Below are 25,818 nucleotides of genomic sequence, written 5' to 3'. Positions count from 1 at the left end.
GACACTCCAAAGCCACCTCTTCGGTCTTGGTCCAGGTTATAATGCCTAAGGTAACAATGCGAAAATTGATTTTAACTAATGTAGAGGAAAATAATTGAGATTGACATAGGAAGTGATCAGCAAGGAAATATGGTACATCAAATATGGACAAGATTTAAATAGGCGTTTCATTATGCAAAGTTGTTGGGATGTAAGAAAGAATGGATAGGATTTATTATCTTATTTGCAAGTAAAAAGAAGGAAATGTTAGATACTTGTCTCTAAAGGAATATAATGATAATGAAGTTGCATGTTAAGGAGGATTTTATGGAGATTATGTATCAAGAGATATTGACATGATCTCTGATCTTGGGTCTCCATAATAAACAGGGGTTCCACGCAATTTAGAGAGCATGGGAGGTGTTTTTCTGGCTAATGCCTTAAGGAATAGGGACATGTCTGAGATATTCCACTTTGGGGCACCTTTGTGTCTGTGGCCCCACCTTTGTAGCTGAATTAATAGACCTAAGAACTGTTTACAAGGCACATTATGTATATGGCTTTTAGCTTGGCCAACTCATTCTAAGGAGGTGAGGTCATTCTAAGGCAATTTGTTGAGTATTTTCTCTATAGAGTTTTTTCGCATTGAATATGGAGCCCCTCATCTTTTTTCCTACTCTTTTGTTGTTACATGGTAAACAATTAGGAGGTCAAAAAGTTAAGCCTTAGAATTTTCTTCGAAACCACCTTCAATATTTCCTTCACAGGCCAATAGATGGCAATGTAGTACTCCTTAATGTCATTGGTACCTCTCCTTTGACTTTATACCAGTGCCTGAAACTGAGTTTTCATTTGCATGTTGAGCTTCCTTTTGAAGCTCTAGTTTAGGGGTCAGTAAAATAGGACTTCTAAGTGTGCAGTTGAATAGTATTAAGTACATTTGTTGTGATAATCACTGCTGTCTGATTGCAGAATTTTATCATTCCAAACAGAAATCTCTTTCCCTATTTCCCTTTCCCTCTAGCCCCTGTCTACCACAAATTCTCTTAATGTCTCTCTGGATTTGCTTATTCTGAATATTTTGTACACCTGGAATGTGGCCTTTCATGTGGCTTCTTTTCATTTAGCAATTTTTTCAAGGTGTTTGTCATGTTGTGCACTTCATTCCTTTTTCTGATTGAATAATATTCAGTCATAATATATATTATAGTGAGCATAATATTATAGTGAATTTCTGGGTATACTGTATTTTGTTTATCCATTCATCTGTCGATGGCTCTTTTGATTGTTTCTTCTTTTTGGCTATTGTTAATAATACTGCTGTAAACATTCATGTACAGGTTTCTATTTGAACACTTGTCCTCTTTTGATTTCTTTTGGGTATAACCTAGGGGTGGAAATGCTATCACTTTTTATTTAATTTATTGAGGAATTCACCTCCTGTTCTTTGGTACAGTTTATGAGCTAAGAATAGTTTTTTTTTTTTTTTTTTTTACTTTTTAAAATTGTTACTTATAAAATTATTTCATTGCAAATGAAATATGAAATTTAAGTACACATATATTATGTTTGATATATATATTACATAAATATTAAATTTGATTATTTATGGCAGCATTGACATCATAACAGCAGAGTTGAGTAGTTGTGGCAGAGACTGGCATACAAAGCTAAAATTACTACCTGGCTATTTATAGAAAAAGTTTGATGACAGTTGGTCTGTTATTCATTGTTTCTATTGTCATTATTCCTTTAAATTGTCAGAAATGTGTTCACTTCCCTGCAGCACATAGTTAGAAGTAGACATTACTCAAGTTTAAGGTCTGGTTACATTCAAAAGGTACTTAGATCTCTTATGATAACATCTAAAAGTTCATTTTATTTGGCAACTGCCTGAGTAACACTGGTTTTATGGTTCTAGTATGCTTAGTGCCTGTGACCTCCCTCCTTTTCCTCATGAAATACGATTTACATTTTTTCTCTTGACTGATGTACCACTTTTCATTCCTAAAATTGACTATTCAATATGTTTTCTATTTCATTTATTTCTACTCTTTTTTTATTCTTTTCCTACTTTTGGGTAAACTTCTTTATCTTTCTGTCATTTTGAGATGGAGCTTAATTGGTTTATTTTCAGCTTTTTCTAATGTTTATTCAAGGGTATTGTTTTTTTAGCATGACCATAGCCATCCAAAGGTTTGAGGTGTCACATTTTTATTATCTTAACATTCAAAATACTTTGCAGTTTCTACTTCAAGTTCTTATTTGATTCATGGGTTACTTAAAAGTGTTTTTCTTATTTTCTAAACAAAGGATGATTTTCTAGATATCTTTTTGTTATTTATAGCTTAAATCCACTGATAAGAAAATATGCTGCTTCTTAATAATTTAATCCTTTGAAATTTGTTGAGCTTTGCTTTTATGGCTTAGCACATGGGCAGTTGTTATAAATGTTCCTATGTGAGTTTGAAAATAGTTTTTCTGCACTTGTTAAGTACATTGTTGTATATATGTTGATTAGGTCAAATTTGTTAACTTGTTCTTTACTGTTACATCTTTACTGATTTTTTTTTTTTTGTCTGCCTTTCCTATTACTGACTGAAAGAGGTGTTAATATTGGCAACAGTTATGGATTTATACATTTTTGTTTGCTTCTGTTTGTTTTTGCTTTGAGGCAATGAGATGTACACAGATTTACAGTTTTATCTTGCTGGTGAATGAACTTTTTATTAATTCGAAATTCTTCCTTTAAGAAGGAAAATCTTAAAATCTATTTTCTTTGATATTAACTAACCAAACACTTTTGATTAGTGTTTGCCTGCTCTCTTTTTTCTTTTAAATATTATGTATCTTTATATTTAACATGTATTTCTTTTATTTGGAATATCTGTGCTTACTTTTAATGTAATTATTGATACGCTGCATTTAAATCTGTTGCCTCTTTGCTTTCTTCTTTCACCTGTTTAACTTTCCTTTTTTCCCTTTGAGTCCTTTTGAATTGATTCGATTTTATCCTTTTTTTTTCCTTTTATTTATTTTTTAAAAATATTATTTATTGGGACTTCCCTAGTGGTCCACTGGTTGAGAATCTGCCTGACAATGCAGGGGACATGGGTTCAATCCTTGATCTAGGAAGATTCCACATGCTGCGGGGCAACTGAGCCCTGAGAAGCCCGTGAACTGCAACTAGAGAAAGCCCATCTGTAGTAAGGAAGACTCTGCACAGCCAAGAATAAAATAAATAATATTTTTAAAATAGTAAAGTATTATTTATTTATTTGGCTGCAATGAGTCTTAGTTGCAGACCGAGGGATCTTTGTTGGATCAAGCAGGATCTTTTGTTGTGGCGCAGGGACTCTCTGGCTGTGGTCTGCAGGCCTCAGTAGTTGTGGAGCACAGGCTTCTTGGCTCCACAGTGTGTGGGATCTTAGTTTCCCGACCAGGAACTGAACCAAGTTCCCTGCATTGCAAGGTGGATTCTTAGCTACTGGACTACTGGGGAAGTAGTGGTATTTCTTCCCCCTTTTAAACTAGCTAATTATATATTCATTCTGTTACTCAGTAGATTCCCAGGAAAATACAACACATATGCTTAACTTTCTCAAAAAAAAAAATGCAAGTTAATACTGTTAATACTTTTCAGATAGTAGAAAGACCTGAGTATAGTACTGTAACTACACTCCCCTTCTCTAGACTTAACACAGTTGTTTTTGTATATATATTTTGTATTTTAAACCCCAGAAGACATTTTACTATTTATACTTTTGAAATTATATAGATTTATTTGTATTATTCACATTCATTTCTCATTGATCTTCATCCCTTCCTGCATATTTGTGCTTCTATCTCTGAGATTTTTCAGAAGAACAAAACATATCAAGCTATGGATTCAAGAAGCACTTTGAACCCCGTAACAATAAAAAGAGTGAGAGTTACATCTAGGTACATTACAGAAGTGCTGAGTTTTGCATTCTTCTGTTTCTCCATGCTTTGGTCTGGGTGTTTCCTTCTGACCTCTCTTGTAGTTCAGTAATTTTCTCTTCAACTGATTCAGTCTGTTGAACTCATCATCTAATTCTTAATTCTAGTTATTTTTTTAGTTCTAGAAATTCCCTTTGGTTCTTTTGTAATTTCTAGTGTAACACTGAAGTTCTAAATCTCCTCTTTAAATTCTGTGAACACGGAGAAGGAAAAGGCAACCCACTCCAGTATTCTTGCCTGGAGAATCCCATAGACAGAGGAGCCTGGCAGGCTACAGTCTATGGGGTTGCAAGAGTCGGACACGACTTAGTGCACTGTCTCACCCCAGAGATCCTGCCACATATACCACAAAAACCAAACATCCCCCAATGACCTTGGCCCCACTGTTCCAATCACTCCCAGGTGGGAATTGAGGCACATGTCCACAGAGGTCACAGACAACACGCATACGGTTCTGTTATGTCCCATATATTACCCTTTCGTGTCCCAAGGAAGACATTTTCTCTTATCTTTAAAAAATCTTGTGTTAAACTTGCCTCCATCTTTTTCTTGGGTAAGGACAACCCAGAAATGGCCCTTTTGTGTCTGTGATGTTGCCATTCACAGCTTTCTTGATAGGCCTAGTACAATCTTGAGAACAGGGTTGCTGTATGCTGAGTGTCAGACGGTAGCTCTTAGCTTTGCCTATCTTAGGTAGTTATGCTGTGCATTTTTTATTGGTGTACCATGTTTGATTTGTCCCTAATACCTTTGAAGTTTTTCTGAGAAATGAAATAATGCAACATGAACTTATTAAAATACATTTTAAGCCTTTTAAAAAAAAATTTTAAAAATGTGAACAAACAAGCATTTGTTTAAAAGTTTGTTTCTAAAATTTTTGTTTTGGTTTTGTTTTAATGCCAGATGTATAGGAAAAATTCTGGAGATAATTGTGGGCTCTGAATGTTATTTTCTTCTTCCAGAGAGAGGATTAATGTGTGTTTGGGGTTTTGTTGTGGATTTTTTTGCCTACAGTAATTTTTTTCTGGGACAGTAATAATCCAAAACCCCATTAATCTAAGTCAGGAGTTGGGGTGAATTGAAGCTAGATTTCAGAATCTGATAAAACAAGTATGTGTATAGTTTATCTTTACTACCAGTGTGTATGTATCTTTTCATTCCCAACTTAAGGCCAGGGAGGTGGGTAGTTATCAGAAATCTTCCTCCTTGAACTACAGTTTTTTGTTTGTGGGTCCTGTGTCCCTTTAAAAAAAGAAAAACAACTTCTCAGTTTCATAGTGTCTCGATTAGAACTTTTGGGAATGATCAGCACTCTCTAGGGGAACATGTACAATGCCAGGCTTTCCTGTCTTTTCTAGATCTGGACTCTATAATTCTTCACTGCCCAAGTAGCTCTCTGATGCCTTCAAACAGTTGTTTTTTATTTGTTTTAACTGGGTCAGTAGAAAGAGTGCTAGTCCAACTCCTAGTGCAGTAATGACAGAAGAGAAATTCATATATTCATTCTGTTAAGTTTTTTAAAAAAGCCTTTCTGAATAATGTATTGGTGATGATGAAACTGAAAGTGTTAGTCACTCAGTCATGTCCAACTTTTTGTGACCTCGTGGACTGTAGCCCCCCCAGGCTCCTCTGTCCATGGAATTCTCCAGGCAAGAATACTGGAGAGCGTACCCATTCTTTTCTCCAAGGGATCCTCCCGACCCAGAGATTGAACCTAGGTCTCCTGAATTACAGGCAGATTCTTTACCATCTCAGCCACCAGAAAATCCTATATTTGTGATGATACTTTTAAGATTATCAGTAGAAACTAATATACATATTGGTCCTTTTTCTAGGTGCTACCATATTGGGGAAATCCTCACGACAGAAAAGTCATCAGGAGGTTTTGGAGTCAGGTAACTTTCAGCTTACTGTAAGCATATGCACACGCACATGTACATATTCACACATATATGCAGTCATTACTTCTCCAGTTGATTTGAATAATTTCTCTTACATAAAATCTTACATGTTTCTATGCAGATGTAATTTTTTTTCTTTTACAATGTTTTTCCTGTGATAGACAGTCAGCCAGGATTAAGAACTTTTCTCTTTAATAAGCTGATGACTACTTTTTAACAAAGTTTGTGATTAAGGTGACTACTTTAAAAACAATTATGCTTTAATTCACTACACATCTCCTACATGGGAGAAACATATCTTTAGGGCTATCTTAAACTTCTTGGCCTTAGGAAATACAGTCCATTCCTCATTGTCTTATTATGAATTGTTTAGGTTTCTCTTTTCACCCTTGCCCTCTTATATTTACAGAAGACTCTCTACACTCAGGATGCCCCCTTCCATGTGGTTATCACCAGTTACCAGCTGGTGGTACAGGATGTAAAGTATTTCCAGCGAGTCAAGTGGCAGTACATGGTATTGGATGAGGCTCAGGCACTCAAGAGTAGTTCCAGGTAATGCAAGTAATAGAAATAAAGTCTGTGGACTGAGGGCATACAGATACATAGATATGTGTCTGACATACGCACACAAGAATGAAGGTCAGAGAGAATTCAGAACGTGGTATCTGCATGAACCATGTATCTGACCAGAAGGCATAAATTCTTTTTTTGTATTTTCATGGAATATAAATATTAATATTTAGAGTGTGAGGATTTTTTTCAGCTTCTTCCTCCCCACTCAATAATTATGGCATTTTAACTGATTTTTGTTCTTGAAGGAAATTTTCTGTAGAGGAAGGGGTATCTGCCCTTTGCTTGAGGGATTACTTTACAGATCTTGGTAGGAAGCAGAATGTTAAATTCTGTGGATTATAGCTTCTACTATTTTATGCAGGTTATCCTAGTCCCTGGATGGTTATTAGACTCCCAAGAATCCTTTAATTGGAAGTTACATGTTTAAAGTGTTCTAATACCTTTTAGCTCCCAAACTGAATAGTAAATGAGTGCTTGGCTGTGAAGTGTTACTCAGTGGTATTAGACCTTGAGTTTGATGGATTTTATTAACTCTTGGTGAATTCATAGGACTTTCTTAGAAGTCCATGTTAACTGGCAGAATAGTATTTTCCATGGACCTTTCCATTCTCTGAAGAGCATAATTTCCTCTTTCACTCTTTTGAAGTAGGGCATGCTTGTGGCCAGGAGCAGTAGATTCACTTTGTATTTCTTCTCACACCCTTTCTCATTTTCCATTGTTCCCTCCAGACTCACACTAGAAGCATATAGAATAATAATTTTAAAACTTTCTAGTATGCATTTTCAGTCGCTTAGTTGTGTCTGACTCTTTGCAACCCCATGAATTGTAGCCCACCAGGCTCCTTTGTCCATGGGATTTCCTAGGCAAGAATACAGAAATGGGTTGCCATTTCCTCCTCTAGGGGATCTTCCCAACCCAGGGATTGAACGTGTGACTCCTGGGTCTCCTCCATTGGCAGGCAGATTCTTTACCTCTCGTGCCACCAGTTATATGGTTTGTACCAACAAAACTGACCAAAGATAGTGAAGGACTTTATCAAGCCAGAACGGATCCTAGTCTACCTTTTTGGGCTTTCCTCCTGGCTCAGATCATAAAGAATCTGCCTACAATGTAGAAGACCTGGGTTCGACCCCTGGGTTGGGAAGATCCCCTGGAGAAGAGAATGGCTACTCACTGCAGTATTCTTGCCTGGAGAATTCCATGGACGGAGGAGCTTGCCAGGCTATAGTCCATGGGGTTGCAAACAATTGAATGACTAACACTTTCACTGCCTATTTGAGGACGTTTTAAAACTTTAATACCTTAATATCATGTTTTCAGTATAGAGAAGTCAATTCCTTTGAAATTTCCTATCCTCAGCTTTGTTGAATGATATTTTTCAATTGTGTTTATTATAGATTGCTTGAGTCTGAATGTTTGTTATTTTTTGAAAAGCATTTCTAGAAATAAGGGTTCTCAGTAGGACGAATAAAGATTTACTGCTAACTTGGAATTTATTGCTCATTTTACTGGACAGTGTTCGTTGGAAGATACTCCTGCAGTTTCAGTGTCGGAATCGGCTTTTGCTAACTGGGACCCCCATTCAGAACACCATGGCAGAGGTAGGCACTAGTAACAGATTGGAATTCTTTACCCAGGCCCACCCAGAGTGTTAACAGCTGTATACAACTTATAATCCCCCATGTAAAAGGAAGAATTTGCCCTATGTGGTTTTTTGTTGGGAGGTGCAGAGGAGGCATCATTCCTATTTTCTTATTCTCTGGCACAAGGCAAGTAAACTTCTTTATTCTTTGGTACTTATATAATAAATAATGATCACATTAAGAATGCTACTCATCTAATGCAGAGATATTTTTATACTAGGATGTTTATATACTAGTAATATACTAGTAATTACTAGTAATATACTAGTAATATTCTTTAACACTGAGAGGAGCTAAAATTCTTTCTTATCATCTAAAATAGGAATCAGAAAACTTTCTATAAAGAATCTGATGGTAAATATTTAGACTTTATGGGCCATATAGTCACTGCACAGCTATTCAACCTTCCATTGTGATGTGAAAGCAGTCATAGATGATATATAAAAGAGTAGGTATGACTATGCTCCACTATAAAGTTTAATTTATAAAAGTAGATGGCAGACCAGACTAGGCACCACAAGTCATAATTTACTGATCCCTAATCTAGAGTTATTATTAGCAAGTTTTGCTACCTCAGACTGTGTTCAGTTGTGGAATGGATCTTTGTATAAATTTTAAAACTGTCTCACTGCAAAATCTGAGCAGGACTTTGAGACTTTGGGTGTGAAATTAATTGAAAAATACCACATTTTGCTACAGTGCCTTGTTAAAGTTGGTTGATGAGACATGTGCTTATACACTCTCACTTAGTCACACATACACATGCACCTAGACACAGGTAAACAGATCAAGTTCACTTGCTTTCTCTGAACTCATTATGTCTTCACATCCTGTCATTTCGTTGCTCTGTAGCTATTTTACTTTTCATTTGTTTCCAGCTCTGGGCTCTGTTGCATTTCATTATGCCAACGTTATTTGATTCACATGAGGAATTTAATGAATGGTTTTCCAAGGACATTGAGAGCCATGCCGAAAACAAATCTGCCATAGATGAGAGTGAGTACTTTTATGAACTTGCATTCTTGCTACTGTAGGCAACATATTGGATATTTTCTTCTGTGTAAAGAATTTTCTTCTAGTGTGCATAAGAGGATCTGAGACAAAAGTTTTTTCTCTTTTAAAATAAATTTTTTTTCTTTTTTATGTGCTTTGTGTGTGTTTAAGAGTCAAAAAAGGACTTATCAATTGATGCTGCTGTAGTGTTGACTATTTACTCAAGGCAGAACAAGCAAAGTTCACATTTTGGCTTACAAAATCCTCATTTTCCACATAGATCCTAAAAAACTTTATATTCTTTGTGAAATGGGGTAAGACTTTTTGCCTGTAATAAAAACAAAATATTAGAAGGATAATTTTTGGTATTTTTTCTTTACATATTAGGATTTATTTCTTCTTTGAACATTTTTGAATTTTTATTATAAATTTTTTTGATCTCTTAACTAGTATCTTTTAAGAGAGTTGTGGAGTATTTATTACACAATGTGAAGTGATATCTACCATTAGAAAAGTCCTTAAGTAATTTCTTATTCTACATGTTGTTAATATGCTGACACACTTTGAAAAATGATTTTGGGGCAACACTGGGAGTCCCATATAGCTTGCATTAGACCTGTTTGAGAACCCTATTATTGATAAAATGTTCTTGAAACATTCTGAAGGTGAACTCTGATAAAAATAAAGTCATCCTTATTGGTCTGAGTAAATGATAGCAAAACGCATTTGCCAGTTACTGTAGGAAGATGCTGTGGAAAGTTCAGATCCTTGGCTTCCTACCTGGGGAAAGATTGTTTCAGTCTTGCAAATAAATCATTATGCCATAGGCGTTCAGTGAGAGATGATCATGATATTTCTTTTGTTTGTGTTAAATTGATATAATGTATTATTTGTCTGGGGGGTCTCCTGCCATTTCAGATCAACTCTCTCGCTTACACATGATATTGAAGCCATTTATGCTGAGGAGAATCAAGAAGGATGTGGAAAATGAATTGTCTGACAAGGTAAGGAAAGTCAATCTTGTGAGTTTAGGACTTAATAAACACCAACTTAAGATTCCAGGGTAAAAAAAAAATTCCTTGGTAAATGTTCAGTTGAAGCGTAATTAGTTTGAGAGAAAACCTTTAAACTTGGAGGGTCAGCATAGACTTAAGATGAGTCACATAATCAAGGCAAGTAATAGTTTTTTCTTTTTTGTTTTATACTTATTACAGAGAATTTGAAATATTATAAAAGAAAGAATAGTATAATGAATCCTCCATATAGCCTAAATGATCAACCCATGACCATTCTTCACCCCTTTAGATTATTCTGAAGCAGATCTTGAATGTCTTTTGTTTCATTTATAAATATTTTCATATGTATCTCTAAAAGATTTGGTGTTTTTTTAAAATATATAATCACATATCATTATCATCTCTACAAAAAAAAAAGAAACTTCATTGCAGTATCACATACCCAGTTAGTGCTTAGATATCCCCAGTTGTCTTTGTGTATGCTTCTTTCTTTCTTTATCTTTTAAAGTCTTCACTTTTCGAGGTCAGGATCCAAACAAGGTTCATATGTAGTGTTTGGGTGATATGTCCCTTAGATATCTTTTAGGCCCACCCTTCTTTTTTCCCTTTTGCAATTCTTTGTTGGGGAAACTGGGTAGTTTGTCCACAGTTTTACACATATCGAATTTTGCTCAATGCATCATTGTGGTGTTCTCTGATATGTTCCTCTGTCTCCTGTATTTCTGCAGACTGAGAGGTAGATTTAGAAGTATACTGTGCTTTGAGTTGTATTACTTTTTCTCATAAAGTCTATAATTGTGGTTCATAAATATCTTTTTTGAATTTTTCCCCGACCTCTGTAATTTTCTGTTATTGCTTGTGAATCCTCCCAATATTCTCCTTTTGTCTTTTTTTTTTCCTCCCAGTTCTTACTCCTTTGGAGTATTTTCCTGCCTCACATAGATTACACCTGTTTCTCATAGTTCTCCTGTCTATATAAAAGGCATCTTTCCAGGTTCTTGATAACGTCAGGTGGTTCTCACTGTCACTGCCAGAGGCTGGATCATTGTGAAATTTAGTAACTCTCTTACAGGATTGTGGTGGTGACGTACACCTTCAAAGAGAGGGAAAGAAGTGTACCGTTGTTTTATTCCTTTAAAAAAAACTATATGGCTGTTTTGTGAAACTGGTTGATTTTGCCTAAATAGAAGTATCACACAGATGTACCTGATATAAAATACTTCATTAAAGAAAAATAGATCTTTGAGGCTTTTATATCAGAAACAGCTTAAAAACAATAGCAGCATCATAATGTCTCTTATTTAGTGGTTATTAGCGAGGTGATCAGAAGATGTGTGGTTGTAAACTACTGTGTGTATTATAAATTTCTTAAACATCAGCAATGTTTCTAATCTATGAATTAAATAATATATATGTTGTTGAACTATTACTCTCTGCGAGCAGCTGATATGTAGAGATGCAGCTTCTAGATTCTATTCAGACTTCCCAGGGAGATGAATATATAGATAGCTGGTTCTGTATCATAGGATATACAGTGATGATCTATGTGAAGTATAATGGGAACACAGAAAGGGGATAGTTCTGTTAGTGAAGGTTAGAGAAGGCATCAAAACAGAGATGACATGTGAGCTAGATCTGGAATAATGAGTTGGCTTTTACCAGGAAATATGGTGGGAAGTGGGTGCTAAACAACAAGAATGAACAAAGGTAAGTCAATACTCAAATAGGCAGCGTGTGTGGCAAACATTATTCAGACTGTTGTTGCTAAGAAATACAGGAGAACATCATGAGATTGGGACAGTACAGGAAGTTAGACTATGGGAGGCCTCTGCCTACAGGAGAATTTGTAATATTTTACCATAGGCAGTAACTTACATTGAAGGTTTTCCTGCACTTGGGTACTTTAGAAGACTTGCATGGAAGGTTTCTTGGAACCAGGAGAGATTGGGGCAGGAAGCTCCCATAGTAATAGCAGTCTAAGTTAGATATGGTGAGATTCTGTGGTATGTCAGAGTGGTTAGAGAAAAATTTCCAGGTTGAGTTGAGGAACTTAGAAAATGATAGAACACAGGGTATGAAAGAGAAGAGATCAGAGCTGACTTTTTGACTTTGAAGTTTCTTTTTGGGCAACTTAGTAAATGACAATGCTGTTAATCAAGTAAATTGTGAAAGAGAAATTTTTTTTCTCATAGATCAGAAATGCAATTGCTACAGACTGTTTGAGTAATACTATTTTAGTAGGTAGTTAGAAGTATGGGGCTTAGGGGTGTTTGGAAATATATTTTTGCAAGTTACTGTGGTTGATGGTAGGTGGTGCTATTAGAAATGGAAGAGGTTGCCCATGGACAGCATGTAGAGTGAGTGACAAGGGAAGAGGATCAAGAAAAGCTCATATTCTGGATAGTTAGCCACATCATAGGTTTATAGAGATACTGAGTTTCTTGAATTAGCCATATCACAAGTTTATAGAGATACTGAGTTTCTTAAGATATGTATACTGTTCTCTTTCTAACCATAATCTGCCTTGCATGAGTTTCCAAATTTATGGTAATACTGAGCTTTCTTACAAACTGTTTTTCAAAATATAAATGTCCTTATTGATTTTTAGATTGAGATTCTAATGTATTGCCAACTAACCAGCCGACAGAAACTGCTGTATCAGGCACTGAAGAACAAAATTTCCATTGAAGATTTATTGCAGTCTTCTATGGGCTCTACCCAGCAAGCACAGACAACCACCAGCAGCCTCATGAATCTAGTCATGCAGTTTAGGAAGGTAAGAGCTTAGGTTAGCTGCCCTAGAGTTGTCTTTATTAACCCACTTCAGGGAAGAGGCTGTAGCTAGCCTTGATGCCAAATAAACAAAGGCTGTTAAAGAATGAGAATGGGAATATATATATTTATAAAGGTAAATATGCAGGGTTTAGGATTCCCCCGTTGCTTCATAGTGATGTCTGCACGTGACACCCTATTGTCTTATCATTTCCCTTTCTCTTAGGTATGTAATCACCCAGAATTATTTGAACGACAAGAAACTTGGTCTCCATTTCATATTTCCCTAAAGCCATACCAGATTTCAAAGTTTATCTACCGTCATGGACAGATCAGGGTCTTCAACCATTCACGAGACAGGTGAGCACATACTAATATCTATTTGCTCTAAGAGTGCTTTTGTAATTTGGGGTTTTGTGGCTTAGTAGATAAACTTAATTGAGAGTGAGTTCCACAACAGCAAGGTATTTAAGCAGTGGGTGGACAACTGTTTGTTGAGGGATCTAGTGATAGGGTCTGTGTACTATCAAGAGTTTAACTGGATGACCTGAAAGGCCCTAACTACTTGCAGTTCCCTTTCTGAATGAGGAATGTGCATGTGTGCAAACATGTACTTGTACCAACAGAGATCAACAAATATCTCTAAGTATTGAAATTGCTTTGTAGTGGCTTATTTCACACTTGTAATAGCACTTGTGGAAAAACAGATTTGATTTCAAATTTACCTTTTTCCCAGAATCAGCAATGATAGATTTGGTTAAAAAAATGAAGTGTTGTTAATGGTAATATGCTGGAAACCACTTCCATTCAGAAAATAGGTGTGTAGGTCCATTCTTCACCTCTGCATGCAGAATCAGTCAGAAAATAATGATTTTATTTTGAAAATTTAACAATTGCTTTTGAATTTTTTAAACAAATTCCCAAAAGAGTCTTGCATACACTTGCACTTGAGAACCATAGATTTAGAAAGCTCTTTCTGTATAGAAACTATATAAACAATATTATCAAAATAATCATCAACAACATCTAGCCTAACATTACTGAAACTGAGACACATTTCTTGGGTTTAATTTTAGAATTCTTTGTGATAGCTCCAGGCTAATACTTTACATGGGCAAGGGGATTAACAGAACAGGGTTGTAGTGGTTTTTGTTTAATACAGTGTATGGCAACTTCCAGTGCTGGAGTTGTGTTTCTGGAAATGTGAAATAAAATGAGACCGCTTTGAACTTGTATTATCATCTACTACCTTTAGTAAATATTTAGTATTTTATATGGTATCATTTTTGCCTGGCAACAAAATTCTCAAAAGTATAAACAGTTTTAAACCTTCAAAGATTCTTTTAGTTTGGAGCCTCCAGTTTAGTTAACTTTCTGATATTTATATTTGGGTTTGGATTTATTTTATTTTACTTACTTTACAGGTGGTTAAGGGTTCTTCTTTCTCCATTTGCACCAGACTATATCCAACAGTCTCTCTTTCACAGAAAAGGTAGGTGTTTTGGTCTTTGAGAAGGAAAGTATGCCAAGGATTTATCAGGATGTTCTTTGTTTTGCTGAGTTGTAACTAATAGTGGCTTTGCCTGAATGCTAGGCTTTTGTTTATAGTCTTGATAAGATTTAAGTAAGTTAGTTGTCTTCATCTGTAGATGCTAGTAAGCTTTGTGGTTATAACAGAAAGCATAAAAAAATTTTTTTTTAATTTCTTTCCGTTTCAGTTGACCTTCCATCTTTATTTTATATCTGTCTCATAAAAATGTCTTACACCCTTGAATAAAGGTATGATAGAGACAGTGCAGGGTCTTAGTTTGATTCTTTGATTAGTTTGATTCTTTAGGTCCCTGCTGCTTAGTCTAAAGAAAGGAACCTGCTCAACTTTGAGCATTGTCCAAAGTATTGAGGCAGAAGTTCAGAATTCTTCACCTCTGTGCTTTCCTTTTCTTTTCCTTTTCCTGGCACAATAAAAAGAGGAAGGCAGTTAGCCAAGGATCCGAAACCCCAGAGGTAACTGATGAGCCAACTCCACTCTGGCTCATATATGTCATATCTCATACGTCTGCCTCTCTTACTTGTGATTGTGGTACAAAAATATGACACTCTATATTCTGTCAAAGTGGCTGTATTGGAACCTTTAGAATAGTTTTAAATTTTTAAGTCAAAATTCAGCAGTTCAGCAGGCTTTAGTTGAGTGTTGTCTCTTGGTTTTCTGTTGGGTTTCACTTTGTTCTTTGATATTCCAGGTGTTAATGAAGAAAGCTGTTTCTCTTTCCTTCGCTTTATTGATGTATCTCCAGCTGAAATGGCAAACCTCATGCTTCAGGGACTTTTAGCCAGGTGAGAAGTTTGTTCATTGTTTGATGAGAGAACAGTTGAGAATAAATAGGGGCAAATGTTGAATACTGTGAAATTAAATATTTAGTATTATATGATCTTACAGAGCATCTCATTCTTTTTGTATTAAGAATTAAAGTTTTATAAGGAAGTCATAACTTTCTTTTGAAAATTTAATAATTGTACAATGCCTCATGCTATACCTTAAATAAAAACTGTTTAGGTTCTTCTCCCAAATGCTATCAGAAGGTCTTCAAGTCTTAATTTCTAGGTAGAAATTTGTTTTATTTGTTTGTTCAGGGCAAATGATGGCTGATGATTCCTTTACTTAGTAGGGATTGTAGCGTAACCTGCCTTATGTATTCTGGGAAACTTAGTTCTCTGTTCTTATTCTTTGGAATAATGGCTTTTACTTAATTTACTGATTTGTATTATATTTGTGTAAAAAATAATGACCTCATTAGGAGAGGCTTATCTCCTTTATAAGAGGATGTTTTTATAAAGGTTTTGCGATAAGAGTTGAATATTCCTTAACACTAATAGGAGCTTTACGGAGGATTTTCGTTTTCATAGTAGCAAACCCAAGTCATGCCAAAGGTAGAATTTATAGAACAAAAGTATGAACCGACTTTGAAAGAACTGTGTCTAAAATGCCCAAGATTGACAGAAGAGACAGTTAATGAGAGACAAGGTTCCTCGCTGCTATGAACTACCCTCAAACCTCCATGGAGCACTGAATAAGCATGTCTGCTGTGGTTTGTTTCAGATGGTTAGCTCTTTTCCTGTCTCTGAAAGCCTCCTACAGGCTCCATCAGCTGCGCTCCTGGGGAGAGCCGGAAGGGGAGAGCCAGGAGAAATATCTGAGAAACAAGGATTTCCTTCTTGGGGTTAATTTTCCACTCTCCTTTCCCAACCTTTCCAGCTGCCCTTTGTTAAAGGTAAGCAATTATTTCAGCATCAGTTATCTGTGTAATACTCCCTTCCCTTTTCTTTCAATCAATAAAAGTAATAAAGTAAAAGATGACCTGAAGCGGCCAAAAAAAGTTCCCAGAGGAGTGAGAGCAGAGTATTGTTACAATTTATTACATACAACTTAATAGACATTTTATGTGTGTATACAGTATATGTATTTATATTTTAATATATATTTTATACATAACTTTACTGGGAAGTACACATATTTTAAAGTACACATTTAAAATATATGAATTTACACTTGTGTATGCATTTGTGTAACAACTATCTAGATTAAGGTATAGAATATTTCCAGCACCCAGAAGTCTTCTCTTATACTTCTTCCCATTTGAAACCTCAAGTTCAGAACTGACCACCAAAAAAAAGATATTCTTTTTTAATGCCGTGAAGTAGTCCATTGCCTGTTTCTAATCATAGTTTATTAGTCTAATGTTGGTGGATATTTAGGTTGGTTCCAGTTTGGGGCTATTATGAATAAAAGTGCTATACATATTCGTGTACATGTCTTTTGATGAATGCAAGCACTAATTTCTTTGGCGTTTATATCCAGGAGTGGGATTGCTGTATCATCACACATATGTATGTTTAGATTTAGTACCCATTGCCAATGAGGGTGAAAGAGGAAAGTGGAAAAACTGGCTTAAAACTCAAGATTCAAAAAACTAGGATCATGGCCTCCATCACTTCGTGACAAATAAGTGGAAGCGGTGACAAGTTTTATTTTCTTAGGCTCCAAAATCACTGCGGATGATGATTGCAGCCATGAAATTAAAACACTTGATCCTTGGAAATAAAGCTGTAAGAAACCTAGACAGTGTATCAAAAAGCCAAGATGTCACTTGGCTGGCAAAGGTTCTTATAGTCAAAGCTCTGGTTTTCCCAGTAGTCTTGTGAGAGTTGGACCATAAAGAAGGCTGAGCACCAGAGAATTGATGCTTTGAAATATGGAGCTGGAGAAGATTCTTGAATCCCTTGGATTGCAAGGAGATCAAACCAATTGTTCCTAAAGGAAATCAATTCTGAATATTCATTGGAAGGACTGATGTTGAAGCTGAAGCTCCAGTTTTTGACCACCTGATGCAAACAGCTGATTCACTGGAAAAGACCCTGAAGCTGGGAAAGATTGAAGGCAAAAGGAGAAGAGGGTGGCAGAGGACGAGATGGATGGATAGAATCACCAACTCACTGGACATGAATTTGAGCAAACTCAAGGAGATAGTGAAGGACAGGGAAGCCTGGCGTACTGAAGTCCATGGGGTCACAAAGAGCCAGACATGACTTAGTGACTGAACAACAACCCATTGCCACATATTTTTCCAAAATGGTATTACAAAGTTAAAGTCCCACCAACAGTGTGAGAGATTTACTGTTCATCTTCCTTGCCTACTCCTGGTACTGTCAGTTCATTTTTTGAATTTGTGATTTTCAGTTTCATCTCCATGGAAAATAATGATGTTGAACACTTTTTCATGTAATTGTTCACCTTTATATAGGTAAGGGAGAAAGGTAAGGGAGAAAGTGATAGGTGATAGGTGCAGGTTCAGATCATGTGTGACCTTATAAGTTAATGCTAAGGATCTGTGTATTATTCTGAATGAAATGGATAATGCTGGAGAATTTTGAGAAGCGATTTGTATGTTTATTTTATAGTTCTTTAACGAGATTAAAAGTTTAAAAGGTAGAAATTTTCTTTGTATCCTCTAGAAAATGTAAGGGGTCGTCAGTCACACGGCCTACAGAATGTAGGCTGTTCTTTGGCTGTATCTATTATTTGCCTGCTGTCCACTGAAGAACCCGTGTGGTTTCTTTTTCTTCTGTTTCCCAGTTTCTTTCTCAAGTGTTGCTCCATGTACTTTTTTGGATTCCGAAGATAAGATCAGTAATGCAGAAGGAGCATAGAATTGGGTTCCAATTCTGTTTGGAATAATATAGTCAGTGGTGGCAAGGTGACTTCCTTCTAGTAAATACTGCTATGTTTGGTAGACAGTTGCTTAACCTCTTGTAGTCTGATTTCCTTACATTTGATACTGTGTATTGCTAAAGATACAAATTTTTTTTACTAGTTTTATTTTTGATACAGAAAGCACCATTGCCCCTGGGATTTTGTTGTGCCCTATTATGTCAGTGCTTCAATCTTACGTAACACTGAAAGAGATGCGTCAATTATTTGTATTCTTCTGCTTTCTGAAAATAGAGTAGTGTGTTCAAAGCACCTGTTCCGTGCTGTCCTTCAGTCAGTTAATTTCTTGAGAAATTTAGATGTGGGCAGCATGCTTTATGTGAAATTGGTTTTTCCAAAGTTAGATTCACTTCCATTTCTTCTTCTTTACTTTTATTTCATGTTGTAGGTAGACATTTGCTTTTGTAGTAGCTTAGCATGTAGAACTGAGTTACTGAGCCACAGGTAGCTGAAAGCTAATCATGGATGTGTAGAGATGCTGTTCTGCTTTGGCTCTTGTCATCCTTATCTCCAACATACATATGTTGAAATATCAACCAGGCAGTGTATCTTGCCAGAGTTGGTTGATATATCTTTTCTAAGAAATACTTGCTTTCAATTAAGTAGAATGATTTTTACATGATACCTAGCCTTAAAGGTTAGACTGGGTTCTGATTGAACAATCATTTTGTTGACACTCCATGTGTAACAATTAATAAAGCCCATTATAACTGTGGCTTTTTCAGTCTGGCCATGACTCACAAGAATATTTTATACTACCTGTAGTTATGTAAGAATCAAGACTAGGTGAATAGAATCACCATGTAGAAAGATTCTGGATCATTCTGTGTAATAGTAAGGAAAGAAGCTGACATTTTGGGACTAAGGAAGGGTCTTACTTTCTGAATGTGAAAGAGACCATCAGAAATTACTCAGAGAGCAGTACGCATATTTCATTGCAGAGTTACTCTGACATGTAGTTTATGATCAACTACTACTGATGACTGTCTTAGTCTATTTTGGCATGTACCTGTTATATTCCTTCTATTTAAAAATCGTATAAAGTTAAGTAATTTTGAAAAAACAAAAAACAAAAAACCTGATTCAAACCTGAGCAGATAGTTTATTATGGAAACTCTCCCCTAAGAGTGGCTTTGCTAGAATATGCCTCTCACCACTGTCATGCTGCTTCTCACACTGATTTCTCCAAACCAAGTTTTTCTTATTCAAGAAATATTTTTTTAGAGAACATGACATTGCCTATTTTGCAAGAAGAGTAGAGAAAGAAATTTTGACTACTTAATTCTTTAAAACAGATTTCCAAAGTTTATTAGTTAAGAGTATAGAGTAAAAGCTAAAACTTAAGATGCATGACATTTTAGTGTACATACATATATGAAAAACACACTTCCTCTAATCCTGCCAGTTTACAGTTTTTTACAAAAAATGAGTCTTTCTTTGGGGTGGGGGGAAGGTAACTTGTCAAGTATGGACAACAGTGGCGAGACTTAAGTCTAATAATTATCTGTCTTGATGATGTTTGGATTTGTAGATAGGATTTAAATACAAGGTCTTGGGTTCATTTTATTTATTTGTGGCTGCACCAGGTCTTAGTTGTCATATGTGGGATCTATCGTTGTGGCGCATGGACTTCTCTCTAGTTGTGGCACGAGGGCTTAGTTGCCCCATAGCATGTGGGATCCTAGTTCCCCGACCAGGGATCAAGCCTGTCCCCTACGTTGAAAGGTGGATTCTTCACCACCACCAGGAAAGTCCCTTGTCTTGAATTCTTTTTGTCCTTTCTTTGTGATAAATTCATCATGTATGTGCTTTGTGCCTTTTCCTGATGTGACTTGTTTGTTGTCATTGAGCTCTACAAAAAAATTCCGGCATTATTAATACAGTTTACAAATCCTCTGAAAGATCCTTTGCTTATACAGGGATGCTACTACTGTGGAATCAGAGAGAAAAATTTTATCTTCACAGGAAGCAAATTTATAACTGTGCTTACCAGTTTCAGCATATATCCTGAAAATATACCTTGAAAGGTATTTGCTGTCATTCCTATGGTGAATTAGAACTTCAGGAAGGACAAGAAAAGTCCTGAAAGATTAGAAAAAGACTGACATGTAATTGTGGGTCGTTAAAGCTTGAGGGGGCAGGAAGTACCCTAGTCAATGATTAGAGAGTTAAACTTTTTTTCTAATGATATTAATTAATAACCATTTGAATTCATGAACCTAAGAAGTAGCTAAGTTGATCCTGAAGATATGACTGTTTGCTTTCCATTAGTAGATAACAGGCCCAGGTGATTAGAGAAACAGGAAGAAATAATAGGTATAATATATTAAAAATCGTAGCCTTTCTCTTGTTGCCTTGGCTATCCTAGAGATATTAACATACATATAGGAAAGTGCACAAGTCATGTGACAGTGCCTTGTCTGCTCATTCTAGTCCTTGTATATGATAGTATCTCACTGTGGCTTTAAATCACATTTCCCTTGTGAATAATGATATTGAATACCTTTTCTGATGCTCACTGGCCATTTGGATAACCTCCTTGGTGAAATGCTTCTTCAAGACACTTGCTTATTTTTCTTTGTTCTACCTATTACTTACTTTTTCACTCTCAGTACTATCCTCTGTTGAATTGTTAGCATTTTTTGTATCTTGTGAAAGAAATCTTTGTCTTTATTGAGGTCGTGAAGATTATTCTGTTTTTCTCCAAAAATTTTTTTGAGAAACTGTGTTTTTAGTGTATGTTATGGGTTGTCATTTTTTTTTTTTTACTTATCATAGATATCCATATCCATTTGACCCAACTTCTTTTGTTGAAAAGCCCATCCTTGTTGCACTACAGCTTCACTTTTGTCAAACAGGTGGCTGTATATGTGTAGGTCTATTTCTTATCATGTTCTGTTCTATTAGTCCATTAGTCTGTCCTTGACCAGTACCAATTATCTTAATAATTCTTGCTCCATGATAAGACTTGAAACTGGTAGCACAGGTCCTCTGTCTTTGGTTTTCTTCAGTATTGCCTTTACTGTTCTTGGCCCTTTGCATTTTCATGTAAATTTAGAATCCTCTCATCTGTCTTAGTTTAAACTCTTTCCAGCAATACTACTAGCCTCATGTGTCTTGATTGTGCCCCCCTGTTATTAAAACATTTTTATCTAGTACCTGTGTATTATTTCATTTAAAATGATATACAAATAACATATTAATATTATTTACATTGTGAAGCTTGCTGTAATTTCTCTGGAGACCATTGACCTAGACAGCAAAAGATGCCTAATTGAGTAAGAAATGTTAATAGAGGAGAGAACTGTTTACAGGAGAAAGTACTCCTTTTTTTGTTTCCCACGCACTCTTCACCCTTTCTCTCCTGATGTTTTCACTTGCTTGATCCCAAGGGCCAATGAGATTGAGCATTCGAATGGATCCATTATTTGTATGTGTATCAGAAGAGCTTGTTGATTGAAAGAATCTCCAGGGGTGGAATGTGATCTTGGCTTAAGGTTGGGTTTTTCTAATGCTCCTTCAGAGTAGTCTTCCCCAATGGCAGTCTACTCCTACAAAGAGAAAGTACTGTAATTAATGTGGTTTTTGAACCTGTCATGCATCAGTGCCTGTTGTGGGCGAGGTGTGTTAACAATCATAGTCTCTATTTTCTAGTTTGAAAAATCATTCATGCATATAGTAAAAAGACATGCACAAAATTAAAAGGAATTTAGAAATAAAAAAATGAGTCAAGATCAGCGTTGAAGACATAATTACACTGCCAAAATAATAGTAGATGACTAGTGGTAAAGTTCAGGATGGAAGATCACTTTAGGTTAAAATGGACAAAAAAATACTCTTTTATAGAAATGGTATTGTTTAAAATTGGATCTTGAGTGGTAGGGACCTGGATAGGAGGAGGAATATTCCAAGTTAAAGATTTGAGCCAAAATAAAGAGCAGTGGTGAGAAAAAAGGCTGGATAAGTAAGTCACCTTTCTTCCAAGGGAATCTTTGAATGCCAGTCTATTGGGATGTAGATGTTAAACCAGGAGTTTCAACCTTTTTGGCTCACCTTCTCCAGTAGATGCTACAGTTGTAATCCTGGGGGGATAAAGTTTTGGGGGCTACTATCAAGCTTTGGGAAGGAATAATCTGGTAGTTGGTTTTAGGAAGGCTGTTAAATCACGTGTCATTACAGCTCATCAGTGGAGATCTCTGCCACTGGTATTTGATGACTGATCTTAAGATTATGACAACAGGAAAGATTGGACATGGGGATCTGTGATGAGGAGAGTATTAAACTAAAGTTCCAGGTGAACACTTAAGAGTGAGATTAGGAGCTCCTTGATATTATGAGTGCAGGTAGAATAGAGAAGGCCCAGGTGCAGGGATTTACAAGGAGAGAGATTCTGGTTAGGAAGTGGGTAATGAAGTATGACAATTAAAAAGAATAGGAACACCTTGCAGGAGAGTCTGTTAGATTAAAGCTGAGGTTTGTAAGAGAAAGGAGACTCAGATTTGAAGATGAAAAAGGAAGAAGGCAGTTCAAAGGGAAATCAAACATATAAGAAAGATTGATAAAGGATGCGAAAGTGATTAACTGTCCTTTTTACATGGTAGAGAACCAGTGTTCAGGTAGGCACTCTTTAATTAATAGAAAGCTACTTCTCAAATACAAAGAATATTTTACAAGATCCTGAAAGACTGAAACCAAGCTGAACATTTAACAAAAAATGCTATTAAATAATTCTGCCATTTTTGGTGGACTTCCCTGTTGGTCCAGTGGTTATGACTCTGTCTTCCAATGGAGGGGGTGAATCCCTGGTTGCAGAACTGCAATCCACATGCCAAGTGGCATAGCCAAAGGAAAAAAATAGCTCAGTTCTGTCTTTTTTTTTTTGGCTGTGCCAGGTCATAGTTGCAGCACTCAGGATCTTCTATCTTTGTTGCAGGTGTGGGATCCTCAGGTGCAACATGTGAACTCTTTGCTGTGGCATGTGGGATCTAGCGGAGAAGGCAATGGCACCCCACTCCAGTACTCTTGCCTGGAAAATCCCATGGACGGAGGAGCCTAGTAGGCTCCAGTCCATGGGGTCGCTAAGAGTTGGGCAGGACTGAGCGACTTCACTTTCACTTTTCGCTTTCGTGCATTGGAGAAGGAAATGGCAACCCACTCCAGTATTCTTGCCTGGAGAATCCCAGGGACAGGGGAGCCTGGTGGGCTGCCATCTATGGTGTCGCACAGAGTTGGACATGACTGAAGCGACTTAGCAGCAGCAGCAGCAGCAGTGGGATCTAGTTCCCTGACCAGAGATTGAACTCAGGCCCCCTGCATTGGGAGCTCAGAGTCTTAGCCACTGGACCACAAGGATGTTTTTTTTTTCCCTTTGAAATTTTGTATGTTTTCTTATCTGAGGGAATGTCCTCCAACTTAAAATTAGAAGTATAATCTTCCTCTCTATTTAAAATAACATTTTCTGAAGAGTTCTAACTTCCCTTGGATGTTGGGAAGTATGGGTGGCATTGGTAACTTTGGTCATGCATTGAGTTTATTGCACATTGGTTATTTTTGCCATGCATTTGAGCTGAGATCTAGAGGCATTTCTTGGGAGTAAGAGATATACCAGCAGCTGCTGCTGCTGCTGCTAAGTCATTTCAGTCGTGTCCGACTCTGTGCGACCCCGTAGATGGCAGCCCACCAGGCTCCCTCATCCTGGGATTCTCCAGGCAAGAATACTGGAGTGGGTTGCCATTTCCTTCTCCAATGCATGAAAGTGAAAAGTGAAGGTGAAGTCATTCAGTCGTGTCCAACTCTTAGCGAACCCATGGACTGCAGCCTACCAGGCTCCTCCATCCTTGGGGTTTTCCAGGCAAGAGTACTGGAGTAGGGTGCCATTGCCTTCTCCATATACCAGAAGAAGGAAGCTAATTTTTAGACATCTCAAAGACTAATTGCAAAAAGAGTGTCAATTGTGGATATTACCCTGTAGTATTAATACTTATCTATACCTATAAAACAAATTACCCAAAACTGTAGCAGCAAAAAATAGTGAACGTTTTTAATATCTCATAGTTTCTGTTGGTCATAAACTTGAGAGCAGCTTAGGTAGGTGGTTCTGACTCAGAAAATCCTATGAAGTTGCAGTCAGGATATCAGCTAGGGTTGCAGTTACCTAAAAGATTGACTGGAGCCATAGTGCCAGCTCACTTATATGCCTGGTATTTTGGTGCCTGCTTTGGCTGGAGGACTCAGTTCCTTAAAATGTGGACTTCTCCATGGGGCTGCTTCATTGTCCTCATGACATGGCCTCTGGCTTCCCCCAGAGTGAGTGATTCAGGAGAGAGAGTATGGAGGAGCCTCAGTGCCTTTTATATTAGTTACTTCATTACCAAGTTTGTTTTGGTATTCTCTGTTGTGAGATTTTGGCTTAGGCAATATATGAGTTCTGACTGATACCATGAAAGTTCTTAAATTGGAAGGGATGCTGGCATCATAACTCCCTGCTCTCCATGTTACCTCTCTGTTCACAGTTTTGTTAGCCACAGCAAATGTCAGCTGGGGAAACCATTAATATAGTATAATATATTGCCGTTTATCTTCAGCCCAAAATTCATTGCTCATAAGCCCTAACTCTTTGTGAACAATTTTATCTTGCGTTTTCATTTGATTTGCCTACTTAGTTCTGATTATGTAACTTTGATTATTTGGAAACATAATGCTGTAGAGATGCTATTTCTCCAGCTCCTTTGTTTTGCTTTTGCTTTCTTTTGTGATACCATGAAGTTGAGTGGCCTTGTTTTATATGTATAGTAAATGCAAATTTGTTTCAATGTTTTGATGGGAAAACATGAATCCTGATTCCATGTTCAAAATCAGTCTTAAAAGTAAAGTTGGGGATTATTCTCAAGCAAACCTGAGAAAAGAGACAAAGGGAAATGCTAAAATTGAAAGTGAGTACCAGGATACTGTATCTTGTACTATTCAAATAATAACTTTTTTATAATTTTTATTTTCGTCTGTGCTGGGTCTTCATTGCTGTGCAGACTTTTCTTTAGTTGCAGAGAGTGGGGACTGACTGCTCTCTAGTTGAGGTGCATAGACTTCTTATTGCAGTGGCTTATCTTGTTGCAGGGCGCGGGCTCTAGGATGTCTGGACTTCAGTAGTTGTGGCTTCTAGGTTCTAGAGCACAGGCTCAGAAATTGTGGTGCACAGGCTTAGTAGCACCATGGCATGTGGGATCCTCCCAGATCAGGGGTCAAACCCTGTCTCCTGTATTAGCAGGCAGACTCTCCACCACTGAGCCACCAAGGAAGCCCTCAGATAATAACTCTGAATAAAATTCCTTTGGAGCTATCAGATTAACTTTTAGTTAATTTTTTCCATATTCACTTTTATCCTCTTGTTGCAGAAAACCCTTTATTTTGTTCTCTTCTGTGCCTTCGTATATTTTATGTTATAAATAGTGGCAGGTATTGTTCCAGCAGCCTGTCTCCTAAATACAGCTTCCTATCATCAGATCAAGGTGAATGCTTTCTTCTTATTCCTCTGAGGAGGAAGTTAATGAATGTTGACTTACTACACGTTGTCATCTTTTTCTTGATAGTCTATCTTTAAATCACATATTACCTAAGTTATATTCAGCAGTCTAATCCAATCCTCCCGTCTTTCTTGCCACTCGTGGATGTGAATGAATTTTAACAGTGGGAAGCT

General features: G+C 36.7%; 1 protein-coding gene across 4 annotated transcripts in view; it reads left to right on the top strand.

The window, feature by feature from the left end:
* Positions 1–25,818, top strand: part of INO80 (INO80 complex ATPase subunit) — a 123,215-nt gene that overhangs the window by 48,848 nt on the left and 48,549 nt on the right. For all 4 annotated transcript variants that reach the window (NM_001205384.1, XM_024997340.2, XM_024997339.2 and 1 more), the window contains 10 exons: positions 5,796–5,855; positions 6,271–6,413; positions 7,952–8,036; positions 8,957–9,074; positions 9,990–10,075; positions 12,696–12,863; positions 13,086–13,219; positions 14,284–14,351; positions 15,100–15,193; positions 15,957–16,128. In NM_001205384.1, coding sequence (NP_001192313.1) covers positions 5,796–5,855; positions 6,271–6,413; positions 7,952–8,036; positions 8,957–9,074; positions 9,990–10,075; positions 12,696–12,863; positions 13,086–13,219; positions 14,284–14,351; positions 15,100–15,193; positions 15,957–16,128 — 1,128 coding nt within the window. The remainder of the gene's footprint in view (positions 1–5,795; positions 5,856–6,270; positions 6,414–7,951; positions 8,037–8,956; positions 9,075–9,989; positions 10,076–12,695; positions 12,864–13,085; positions 13,220–14,283; positions 14,352–15,099; positions 15,194–15,956; positions 16,129–25,818) is intronic.

Source organism: Bos taurus, chromosome 10 (assembly GCF_002263795.3).
Source record: "Bos taurus isolate L1 Dominette 01449 registration number 42190680 breed Hereford chromosome 10, ARS-UCD2.0, whole genome shotgun sequence".
NCBI classification, from domain to species: domain Eukaryota; kingdom Metazoa; phylum Chordata; class Mammalia; order Artiodactyla; family Bovidae; genus Bos; species Bos taurus.
The sequence above is the reverse complement of the archived record's forward strand: the minus strand, read 5'-3'. Positions and strand labels throughout refer to the sequence as shown.